The sequence below is a fragment of the Neopelma chrysocephalum genome, unplaced genomic scaffold, assembly GCF_003984885.1.
Source record: "Neopelma chrysocephalum unplaced genomic scaffold, ASM398488v2 Primary Assembly neopelma1_22b, whole genome shotgun sequence".
Classification (NCBI taxonomy): domain Eukaryota; kingdom Metazoa; phylum Chordata; class Aves; order Passeriformes; family Pipridae; genus Neopelma; species Neopelma chrysocephalum.
Window position 1 is genome coordinate 17,131,747 of NW_020897690.1, and position 12,036 is coordinate 17,143,782.

Here is a 12,036-nt window from a genome sequence, read left to right on the forward strand (position 1 = left end):
GCTGCTCCTCGTGTGGCTTCCCCTCAAGGCCCTTCACCATCCTTGTTGCCCTCTCCTTTGGACACTCTCTAAGAGCTTAGTATCTTTCTTATATTGTGATGCCCAAACTGCACACAGTATTCAAGGTGAGGCTGCCCCAGTGCAGAGCAGAGCGGGACAATCCCCTCCCTCAACTGGCTGGCGATGCTTTGCCTGATGACCCCCAGGACACGGTTGGCCCTCGTGGCTGCCAGGGCAGTACTGACTCACATTCAACTTGCTGTTGACCAGGACCCCCAGGTCCCTTTCTGCAGCACTGGTCTCCAGCCTCTTGTTCTCCAGTCTATACACATAGTCAGGGTTGCCCCGTCCCAGGTGTAGAATCCGGGAAAAAGCTTTGCTGAAGTCCAAAAAGATTACATCTACTGGCTACTCTTGATCAACTAGGTGGGTTACACTGCTGTAAAAGGAAATCAGGTTTAACAAGTAGGACTTCCCCCTCATGAAGCCATACTGGCTATAACTGATGACTGTGTTGCCCTCCAGATGTTTTTCAATAGTTCCCAGAATATTTCTTTCCATGTTTTTACCAGGCACTGAAGTGAGACTGTTGGGCCTGTAGTTTCCAGAGTGCTCCTTCTTGCCCTTCTTGAAAATCAGGACAACATTCACCAGCTTGCAGTCAACTGGGACCTCTCTGGATTCCCAAAACCACTCAAAAATCAGCGAGAGAGGCTTTGAGATGACATCAGCCAGCTCTTTGAGGATTGTTGGATAAATCCCATCAGGCCCCATAGATTTGTAGGGATCCAGCTGAAGCAGCAGGTCCCATAAAAGTACGGGGTCGGCTGGGAGTTGATCATTCTCACAATCATGGTCCTCCAGCTCAGGGCACTGAGACCCTTTTGATCTGTCATCCATGTTGAAGACAAAGGCAAAAAGCACATTAAACACCTCCGCCTTTTCTATGTTTCTATTTGTGAAGCGACCATCCTCATACTGTAATGGGCCAATGATATTTCTATACTGCCTTTTGCCATTCATATATTTGAAAAATACCTCTTTTCATTGTCCCCCACGTTTCTGGCCAGCTTCATCTCCAATTGAGCTTTGGCTGAATGAATTTTCTCCCTGCAGCGGCAAGCAGTATCTCTGAATTCTTCCAGTGTCACCTGTCCTTGCTTCCACTGGGCACATACCTTCCTTTTTTAACTTATTTCCAAGAGGAGATCTCTGTTCAGCCAAGCTGGCCTTCTGCCTTGCCTGCCTGACTTGCAATATTTAGGAATTGCCTTCTCCTGTGCCCTTAAGGAGGTGATGTTTGAAAAGTGATTATTTTATTTTCTCTTGTTATCTCATTACTTCCTCTTGTTCTGCTGTTGAAGCACCTTATGACTGGTCTTTTGGAAAAGACTTATGCTGATCCCATCGTTCTGGAAAGGCATGAGATACCACTGGGCAACCTTTGGCTTAGTTAAGTTTTTGCTGTGGAATTATAATTTTATTTCCTGAGAAATTGCATGAGACTAATATAATGAGGAATTAGTTGTTACAGGCATAAGACCTTACTGAAATAACAAACAAATTACACGATCATCATGGTAAACTCTTTGAAATGGCCTTTCCTGTTCAAGTTCAGGGAGGTGGAAAGTAGTAGAAAGTTATTAAAGCAGAAGAAAGAGAAGAAAGACAACCAGTTCTGTTATCTATATTATCATATTGTCTAAGTTTCAAATACTTTTGTGGGGATGGTTGTTGTACACATGGAACAGAGAACATACTTAATGTAGCCTGTTCAGATCTTCTGCATTTTTATGAGTACATGCAGGGTCATGTAATTATTCTTGTAATATTCTTAAGTGTATATGTGATATTGGTCTTCCCATCTTCGAGAGATCAAAACTCAGATGCCATCAAAAACCAAATACTGAGATCTGATTTTTTTTAAACTCCCCATGCTTATCCCACTATATATGTGTGTGTGACAGTGAGGGTGGCCAACTCCATAATTTTTAATGTGACTGCAAGTAAAGCCTTTTCATGTTGCAAAAATTCTCACACCCACCTCTACTAACTCCTTCCCAGTAATTAATTCTGCCAGAATGTTCTCCCCACATAAATTTGTGTTCATCCTTCAATAATATCACTGCTGCTTCTGAGAGTTTTTTATCCTCTCTCTCCCAGAACAGTAGGTGCAGTTGTAACTTTCCACTTCTCCCTCATTTGTTCCTCCTGTCCCAGCAAACACTTCAGGGGAAGGAAGATTGAAAGGCAAGGAGCCTTTCTTCCATCCAGCCAGTGGAGAGGAAGAGGGGGCAGGAAAGCTCAAGTCTTATCCCTCTTTAAAACGTAAGGAATCTAAGAAGGGCAAATACATGGACAGGGCTTCTGAGCTATATGTACTATTGGATTCTTTGCTTTGTTACATTTGTAGATGATGTCTCTCTTTTTCTTCTGGATAAAAATGTGAACATTGGCACAGAAATTAGGAATTAAATACAATTTACTTAATAGTACATATAGTTTTGGTCTATATCATCCTAGTTAACTGCCTTCTCTTCCACCTAGCTAGTAGCTAGCCCTCTATTCTACGTCTCTCACTTACGATGACTGACTTGTATGACTGACTTATCACGACCATTTATGTTAGCTCCAGTTTTTCACCTTTTGCAGTACTGTAGTAGTCCCAAATCTGTCTTGCTGCTAACATTACTCCAGTCACCAGGAGACACCGTTGGGACATTCAGGCCCACTACCATCCATGTTGCTCTGGGCTCTTCCTCTGCAAGGAAGTCAGACCTTGGTGGTCTCTAGGAGTTTAAGGATGTGGCAAAGCAACAACAGAGGCTAGAGAGTAGAGCAGAGAGGGATTTGTCCTGTGGGGAGGGACACTCAGGGATGCAATGGGCTGGGGAAGCAGACCTGCCTGTATCTGCTTACAAAACTTCAGCCGGTCAATGCTGTGCATGACAGATATGTAACTTCAGTGTGTTATATGTCCAGCACATTTCCAGTGCCTGCTTTGTTAGAAATACCAAAGTCCTTCAGAACATGGTAAGCTGGGGAAAATGTATGTTATGCTTCTTCCTAATTTTAATGCTGGCACTGCCAAAACATCGAGGTATGGCTTCTAAAAAGGAGATTCCGCCTCCGGAAAAGGTACTCAGTGAAACAGTCCTGCAGAGCCCTCCGCCCGTGGGAGTAATTTCAAAGAAATTTCCAAATGTCTCTCCCTCTGGCGCCGGGAGGTGCTGCCACGCACCCTCGCGAAGGCTGCGGCGTCCCCCTGGGAGCCGGGCAGAGCCGGGGCCGCCGGGGGCGGGCTCGGGAGCGGCTCACACCGCGCTCTCGCCTCAGCCGCCGGCAGCACCAGTACCTGCGGCGGCCCCGAACCCCGCTGGGGCAGCGAGGGCTCCCGGCCGTACGCAGGCGGGAGTAGGTCGCCCTGCCCCTCGGGCACCTCCAGTCCCCAGGGCGGAGGGGCGCGGAGCAGGCACCGCTCTCACGGCCGCCCGCGAACGAACCTCTCGCTCCCGCTGCGGCCACCGCCCTCGGGCGCTTGCTCTGGGCGGACGCCCGCTCCCCGCCCCGGCGAGGAGGAGCGCGCCTCCCGCCCCCTCCTCCGGGGGAGCCGGGCAGGGCATGTGCGTGCGGGGTGGCGCCTGCCGGAGGCGCACCAAGCCCCGGGCTGGCTGCGCGGCGGCCGCGGCATCCCGGCGCATCATGCCCATGCCGCTGCCGCCGCCGCCGCGGCTCCTCCTCTCCGCCTCCCGCGCGGGAGCGCGCCCCGCTCCACTCCCCGGCTGCCTCCTGCAGCAGCAGCGGCGGCGGCGGCGGCGGCGCTGAGGGAGTTGCGCGGGCTCTGCCAGATGTGGCAAGAAGCGATCATGATGAGGAGGAGACGCCGCTACCTGCTGGAGCGGGCAGAGCAGGCGGGCGGCGGCTACGGGGCGAGCGCCGAGCAGTCCCGCTCCCGGGACTGGCTCTACGAGTCCTACTACTGCATGAGCCAGCAGCACCCGCTCATCGTCTTCTTGCTCCTCATCGTGATGGGCGCCTGCCTGGCCCTGCTGGCCGTCTTCTTCGCCTCCGGGCTGGTAAGAGACACCCTCCCAGTCTGGGACCCGCGCCGTCCCCGGGTATCCCTGCTGCCGCTATCCGGCATCACCTCTCCCGCGGCTCCGCTGGCATCCGCGCACCCGGCGTCCTCCGCCGAGCCGAGCTGAACAGAGCCGGGCGGGGCGGGACGGGACGGGACGGGGCGGGTGAGAGCCGGTGCTGCAGCTCCGGCGGCGGAAAGTTGGTGGCGGGAAGCGCCGAGGTGGCGGCGGGGGCCGGGGGACCCCCGCCCAAACTTTGCTGCCCGATGTTTGGAAGCGACGCTGGAGCAGCGGCCGCGCGGCTGATGGAGCGAAAACTGAGACAACAAGCGCACCGAGTTTAATTCACTTAATTCCTTGGCTCCGCTCTCTTCCAACTAGCAGCTTGGCCGTGGTCGCCTTTGTAGTGGCAGGGTTTAAATCGCCGCCCAAAGATGCAGTCGGTACCCGTATCTAAAGTAATGTTTTTAGGGCAAGTAAGCAGGGACCGTGCCCTCCTTATAGAGTCTCCCCCCCGCGCCCTCTTCCCCGATACCATTTTCTAGCGTTTGACCCATTTTCTCAAGGAAGCTTTTGGGACAGCGCAGCATTCGTTTTTAAGGAAAGTGAAGTTTGGTCAGTCGGATCCCTTTTCTACATGACTAGTGCGGGGCTTCCAGCTTTTGGGAGGAAAAATATGTCACAGAGGCAGATGACAGTCGGTATTAGTTTATCTCCCCCAGAAGTCGGTGGCATTTGCCCGTGCGTTGAACGCAAAGGAAAAGCTGCAGACAGCAGTAAAATTCTTGCTCCTTACAGTTTTCCTGCTGTTAGTGATTAGGGACAGGCTGTTGGTATTACTGTATACTTCTGAAGTGAAGAATAGGATTTGAGTGGTCTCAAACTTTTTTAAAAAACAAGTCTTCTAATGGTCTCTTGTAAAGCGTAATGTTTATTGAATTGAGCTAGTGGTCTTTAAAGGAGAGGATGAGTAGGTTAGTATAATCTAATGGATTCTCTTACAGAGGCACTGCAGCTAGTGTTTGCTTATACAGAGAATCCTGCTTTCTTGCTTGACCAAACTTTTGCCTTAAAAACTGCAGGAACTGCTTGCAGGACTAGCTGAACTTCGAGTCAATTGGTGGTTTATTTCCTTTTACTATTTGTATCAATTGTATTTTGAGGTTTTTTTTGTTTCAAGTGTCATTCCTGTTAAGTACAGAACAGTTGTAAAAGGGCTAAGGTGAGACCGGTAATGGTGATGCCTCATAATTCAGCTGCTTAATGTCTAAGTGTTTCAGTTTTGGAGCTCTGTGTACAAAATACAGGTTTGACCACTTATCTCATTCTGGTATGTTAACTTGGGTGCTTGTCCATCAGGGCTGAAGGGACCAATGGAAGGTGGAAATTAAGTCCATCAGGCATTTCCTGAGGTGTAGTTGGGTGTGGAGACGTACACCATACTCACCTACAGTCAAGGTGGCAGAATGTGGGCTTGGCAGTGTTTAGCACTAAATTTTGTACCTTCAATTGTGGTATGATCTAAAGATTGGGGTTATTTTGGTAATTCTGTTTCTTGAGATAAATCATTTACAGTAACAACGGTGGGCATAACACTGGGCTGGGGTCAAAGGACTGCTCAAAGTTATGGAAACAAAACTGTAAGCTGGCTGAATCTTGCCAGGCATTCCTACTTCAGAAAGAGTGAATTTTTATAGTTCAGTCTGCATTTAGAATTCCAGACATACCGGAAAAGGAAAAAAATGCTTTTAAAACCTTTTTCCTGAGCCTTTGTCTTGCTGTAGCTAACAACTGGATGGGTGAGTGGAGAAAGAGGTGGGGCTCATCCTTAAAGTTTCCAGTTGACAGATGAAAGTAACTTCAGGAAGAGAGAAAGCTTGCCTATATGAATTTCCAGCCACAGGATGTTGGACAAAATCCTTTGGAGCCCTGCCCAGAGTTTCACCTAAAAGCGCTTTATTATAGTCTAGCTTCTGGTTGCATTTGTGATTAAAATATTGAATTTTAATTGAAAACCACTGAAGGTTTAGATATGTTTCTCCCACATCTGCATAAAGAATATTCATTTTATATAGCAGTGGAATCTTAGTCATTTTTTTGTGCCTGATGATTTAAAAGGGACATGCAGTTAGGACTATCCAAGCCAAAAAAAGGCAGTACTGATATCCTTGTCTTTTATTTTGCACAATTTGTACGTGTGTGATCGTTTTGACAGAAGATTTAATTTTGTAGAGAAGGTGCAGTGGAAGTGAAGTGGGATAGTTCTGTGTAGGTCTGTGGTATGCATTTGAAGTTAAAGGAAGTATTAACAGTTGTTTCCTTTAGATTCTGTGCAAAGCAATTAAGATTTTACTGAAAATTATTTAAGCCTGTTGTGGAAGCAAAACTCCAAAATGACTAACCATAACACTCGATTTCTATTTCTTGCTTGTACTTCAAAGAACAGCTTAGAACATGGAATGTGGGTTTGGACATTGTTAAGATGGATATTCATGAAGCATGAACCATTTTTATGATCTAGGCTTTCTTAAAAAAACTCAAAAACCAATGGACGTGAGAGGCTTTCCTTCTATTTTAATATTTTATTTAGTTGTTAAAATATATCACTGTGATGTCTGAGTTCCCCCCCCCTTTTTTTTTTTTGGTGGCAATGTATTCTTAAGTGTTCCCAAACACAGCCAGCCACACAGGGATGTATTCCACTTACTCAGCTATTTCAACCTGTCAGAATACAAGCTATAGCCTTCCTGATTTCAGATGAAAAATTTATTAAAGCTGTTGCAAAATTACAGTAAACAAAATTACTTACAAAGTGTGCCTGGAAATCTGATTACTTTTGTTTCAGACAATGTACCGCTATTATTACTGAGAGAGGTTTCTTAGGAGATTTTGCTTTTGTTTCAGAAAACTATTGTGATTTTGACCTTTGGAATTAAGCATTCTATCTCCTCAAACACTAGATATAAAACTCCCAGAGTCTGCTTGAAAGATGACCATTCACAGCTTGTAGTTTTAAATAATGTACTGATAGTATCAACCTTTGAATTTCCTGTGTCAGGAAAATTCAAAGAGTATCCTCTGTATTTCTCTGTACCTGGCGTGAACTGCAAACTGGCAAAATGAGATCAGTCATCCATGTTTAGCTGCTGTTTTAATCGATAGAGAGTAAATTGTTTTTCCAAACCGGTGAAAACCTTCCACCATTTAAAAATGCCAGAGGTTAGCTTCATTTTTTCTCTGACTGTTGTATTGTTCTTTCAATATAATATGTAGGACAAACTCATTATTCGCCCCTCTCTCCCTTTTTAGTGCTAACAACTTATGACCATTTTTAGTGGAATCTAGAATAGTTTTGTCTCTGACCAGAGCGTATCTATTATAACTGCAATTTGTGGGAGATTAAAAAAGCGTCATTTTTAGGTTCCTAATGCAAGATATGAGTGTAATGGAATTATCTGAAATTGTGATTTTTTTTCTTACATGGTTAAACAAAGCTCAGACTGAAGACAGGGTCGATGTCCATTGTACAATTTATTGGAAGGCCATAACTTTCCTTTATCCATGTATTTTTCTAGACATAAAAAGTGCCCAGTCCATAGATACAGGCTGCAATAAAAATCTACAGTTCAAGGGATATCAGAATCTCTTAGCACTTGTGGGGTAAGTGGGAGAAGATCTAAGTCTGTCAAGATGTTCTTTCTGTCTCTTTTCCCAAAACTCAAAGTTCACCAACCTGCTACCAGATACATGTGTATGCCTATGCCTCTTGCTCAAAACCTGCAAGCCTCCTATGTGGTGTTTAATGTTAGTCTACAGCCCTTATCTCCTTATCTCCCTCACAAATTCTTGCTGCTACATGTGACCTTGTAAAGCTCTTTAAGATGTAGTTGTTGATGTGTTGATGCTGGTATGTAGATGCATTTTTCTTAGTGGTATCATTATCCAAGTGGAGCACGTGTTGAGTGAAAAGTGTTTCTGCAGTGTGGCATTCTGTTGCCTTCCCTCTTCTAAAGCACCTGAGATGGCTTTGGGTTAGCCGCCTGATGTGGAGCAGAGGTATTAGTTACCCCCTCAACCACTTCTTTGAAGTTCCTAAAAAGCTCACGATCATGCTGGTAGGCTCAGTTATGGTTCCTGAACCTTTTTACTGATTCATAAATTCAAGAAATTAAAGATTGGCTGCACAGCTGCTTCACTGACATGCTCAAATACCTTCTGTAGCAAAAAGGGGAGTAGTCAATCATGCTTAAGAGAGGAATACAATTAACTAGCGAGGTGTATCTCTGACATGGCAAACGTACATTTTGCAGGAATTGGTTTTCTGGCATCAGACTGACTGAATTTACTTTCAGCTGATCTGCATGGAAGAAGGGGTCACTGCCTCATTCTGAAGAAGTACATGAAAACTTTTTAGCTGCCAACCTGGCTGGCAGGGAACTGTCTGTGCAAAGAGAACAGGAGCAGGAGAGTCCTCTAAGCCTTCTGGGGCTTGAACTGCATGTGCCATTTCTTTGGGCCCTTAGTCAGAAGGACAGCAAATCTTCCTTCTCTCAAATTGGTGTTACTCCTAAAATAAATCTTTGCTGTTTCTGGTAAAAATTTGACATCAGCCAAGCCCTTCCAGATTTCCAGGATCATAATCTCATTCTGAAATAAAGGGAGAAAAGTCTTCCAAGTCCATGTGGAAAAAGTAGCTTTAGAAGATATGTTTCATCATTCTCATTGCAGCGTTTCAAGTGATAAGGTGTCTGTGTAAGAGCATCTGATATATACCTCTGGTAACGTTCTCATCGCCTTGGGTCTGAAAAATTCATCCGTCCACAGCAAAAGGTCACCACACTGACGATGTGATTTTATATCTATATTCATGAGATGCTCTGCTAAAACCTAATTGCATAGAATAATATAGCCATAATGTAAGATCATTTGTACTCTCAATTTTAGGAAATCTTTGAGATCATCTCTGTGTAATTTACAGCTTTTTTTGGTTTAGGAGCACCAACTGTTTTCCTTAAGTCCAAGAATACCCAAGGTCTGAAAGCGTTCCCTGGAACCCTCGTAGAGTGAAAGTAAGCCAAAGCATCTGCTATGCTGCTTTCAAACTTCAGTATATCCATTCCCTCAAGAAGAAAGCTAAGCCACAGGAAAGGTAATGAAGTAGGAAAATCCTCACTAATTGAAGGACAAGCAGAGGTTGTTTGCATGCTTGATGCTTTGGTTGTTGTGCCCAGGAGGTACCTACCTCTTCTTAAACTCATTCTGCCAGATTATTGCAACTACCAAGATGAGAAAGAATTCAAAATAAACACCAGTGTATTTACAATGCCTTTTCTTTTCATAATTTCAGTTATAATTGAGTGTACAGTGCTTTCAAGTCCCCTATTAAAATGTTCTATGAGGAAATCCCATGTTCTAATTCTTTTTTCTTGTCTCCAGACACCATATTGTAATATATTCTTCTAGCAATAGTTGCTGGTTTTTTGATACAGTCCTAGGATATTGCTGTCCCTGCTCAGAGTTCCTTCCAGTAATATCTTTGGTTCTCTGAGAGTGACATTTGTAAGCCAGTATTACCTCTTTAGTCAGGCCGGAAAGGTTGCTGTATCTTCCTGTCTGAAGCAGAAATTGCCTAGCTTTCTGTCTGGTTTCATTCCTCAGTACTACATCAGTCTGGGCTTCTTCTTCTTTCTTCATTCACTAATGACACTCCCAGTACATCTGTGGTTACTTTTAATGCTGCTAAGAGCTTGTCTCATTTGCCAGTCCCTAACAAGCCTGGAAACAGAGAGCTGTCAAGTTAATGAGGTGCTGGTGGCAACCTCACTTTGCGTACTTCTGTTTAATCCTTCATATTGAATAACCTGAATTCTGAATAAGAATTGGATAAAACCACGGGTACGGCTATGCTGGAAAAATACTTTGCCTTGAATTGTAATTGTAGTCTTAATAAATTAAAGTTTTAAATTAAGGTTTTATGAATACCCTGGCAATGGAAAACTTATTTAATGTCACAAATTGTGACTCAAAGTGGTGGATCCACAACTCCTAATCATTACTGCAGCTGACAGAAATGATAAATAACATACTGACTACACTGCTGTTGTTTGCTGCGGTGCAATGGGAATAAGACAGGTAATGGATTGGGCTACAATTGTCTGCTGTCTTTATCAGCATCAAGCCAGGTGTGTGGATTCACAAATCATGTGTTGGCAACTTCATAGTGGATCTGCCATGGACCTATGAATACCTGTCTGCTTATCTTCCTAATTTTTTTTTTAAATTGGTTTCAAGTTCCTTGTTGTGAACAAATATATCTGACCCATTTGTAGGGATCTTAAAACTTATATAAAAATGGTGAATAGGTTTCTTTGAGCCTTCAAGAGGTCTTCTAGATTAAGGACATTGACCAGAGATCACAGTCCCTACATTTATGCTGTAATTAAGAAAACTTCTCCTTGTCATAATGGTAGCAGTCACTGGAATCTTCCAGACTGCACCATGCGTCACTCCAAGCTGATGGTGGCATGGACACTTAACACAGATAGATCTCTTGAGCAGCTGGATGTGCGGGCATCACAGGAACAAAGTGGAACTGAACACCTGTAGTGTTTCATCCTATGCCTGCATCCCCAGTCATAGCCAAACTTTGATCCCAAACAATTATGTCCTGCCATAGTGGCTTCTGCATATACCAAAAAGAATTAAGACAGCTCAAGCCATATTGATTTGTGATGATGATAAGATGCAAACAGATTAAATTTCTGTTTTGGGGGATTCGGACCCCAGAATAAGTGAATTAACACAGTTCCACCCCTTTTCCCTGACTTTTTTTTTCTTTGAGCATCAGTCTTGATCCTATTGGGAAAAAATAAACAAAACAAAAACAAATCCAAACCCCAGCTCCATGCATTTCTTCTCCAGATCTTTTATTTTTGTGTTTTGAGTAAGTAACCTTCAGATACAACCTTACTCAGATGATGCTGAAAATTGAAGGGCCTGTTGCACCATCTGTGCAGAGGAGTGTGGGGCTGTCTCTACATTTCTCCTCCCAGTTGTCTGTTTCTCCAGCCTATATAGAAACATTATCTTTTGCCTCTAAACAAAACTCTTTTTCTTAGTGGTGCCTAGATGATATAAAATCCCCTTGCTGTTTCTAGTGTGAACGTGTTCCAGACTTGTATCTGGGAGAGGCGGAGGAAACAGCACCCCTCATGACTGGCCTCTCAGCCTTGCTCTCAGACCTGCTAGTCTGAGCATCCGCTTCTTCCACCATCCATGGTTCTAGTTTTGAACTTTTTCTTGCCTGGAAGATGTGCTCCAGAATGCAGGAACAATGGCTTCTGGTTGCATACACCAGAGAGCAGCTGAGGTAAGAGGTCCTCTGGCCTGTATATGTTTCCCATATAGCTTCAGGTGCAACTAGTCTGGAGTTTGATCGTTGGGTAGTCCCTTGAGATCCCATGTAGACTGATAGCTTTTCAGATCTGCTCACTAGTGTTTACAAAAGTAGCTAGAACTTGCTTTTCTCCATCTGCCTCCTCACAGCTAACTGTGTGCTGTGGGACCTTTTAAAGACCCTAAATGCTTTGGCATGCCCAGTGAACATGCTCACTTATTATATAAGTGGGATTACTGTCCTGCCATTGCTTGTTACTTGGTGAAAGAGACCAAGACCCATCTCACTACAACCTCTTTTCAGGTAGTTGTAGAAAGTGGTAAGGTCCCCACTGAACTTCTGTTTCTCCAGACTACACAACCTAAGTTCCCTCAGCTGCTCCTCATAAGTCCTGTTGCTTTATGTACCCTGGCAGGTGGATAGAGTCTATTTTTTTTATGCAGGCACTGTGGTGGTCCTTTGTAGTAGCACAGTGGTCTGAGAACAGTCTACTCTGGTCAAGACCTAGGACCAGTAGCTGGTTCTGTGATCTCCACTAGCACCCTGCTAGCTTGTGCCAGA

The 12,036-nt window shown here is 44.6% G+C and overlaps 1 protein-coding gene across 1 annotated transcript in view; it reads left to right on the top strand.

Moving 5' to 3' along the window:
- Positions 1-3,713: 3,713 nt before the first annotated feature.
- ADCY2 (adenylate cyclase 2) overlaps positions 3,714-12,036 on the top strand; it is a 212,817-nt gene continuing 204,494 nt past the window's right edge. The window contains exon 1 of the mRNA XM_027681002.1: positions 3,714-4,076. Within this exon, the coding sequence (XP_027536803.1) occupies positions 3,849-4,076 (228 nt within the window). The 5' untranslated portion in view covers positions 3,714-3,848. The remainder of the gene's footprint in view (positions 4,077-12,036) is intronic.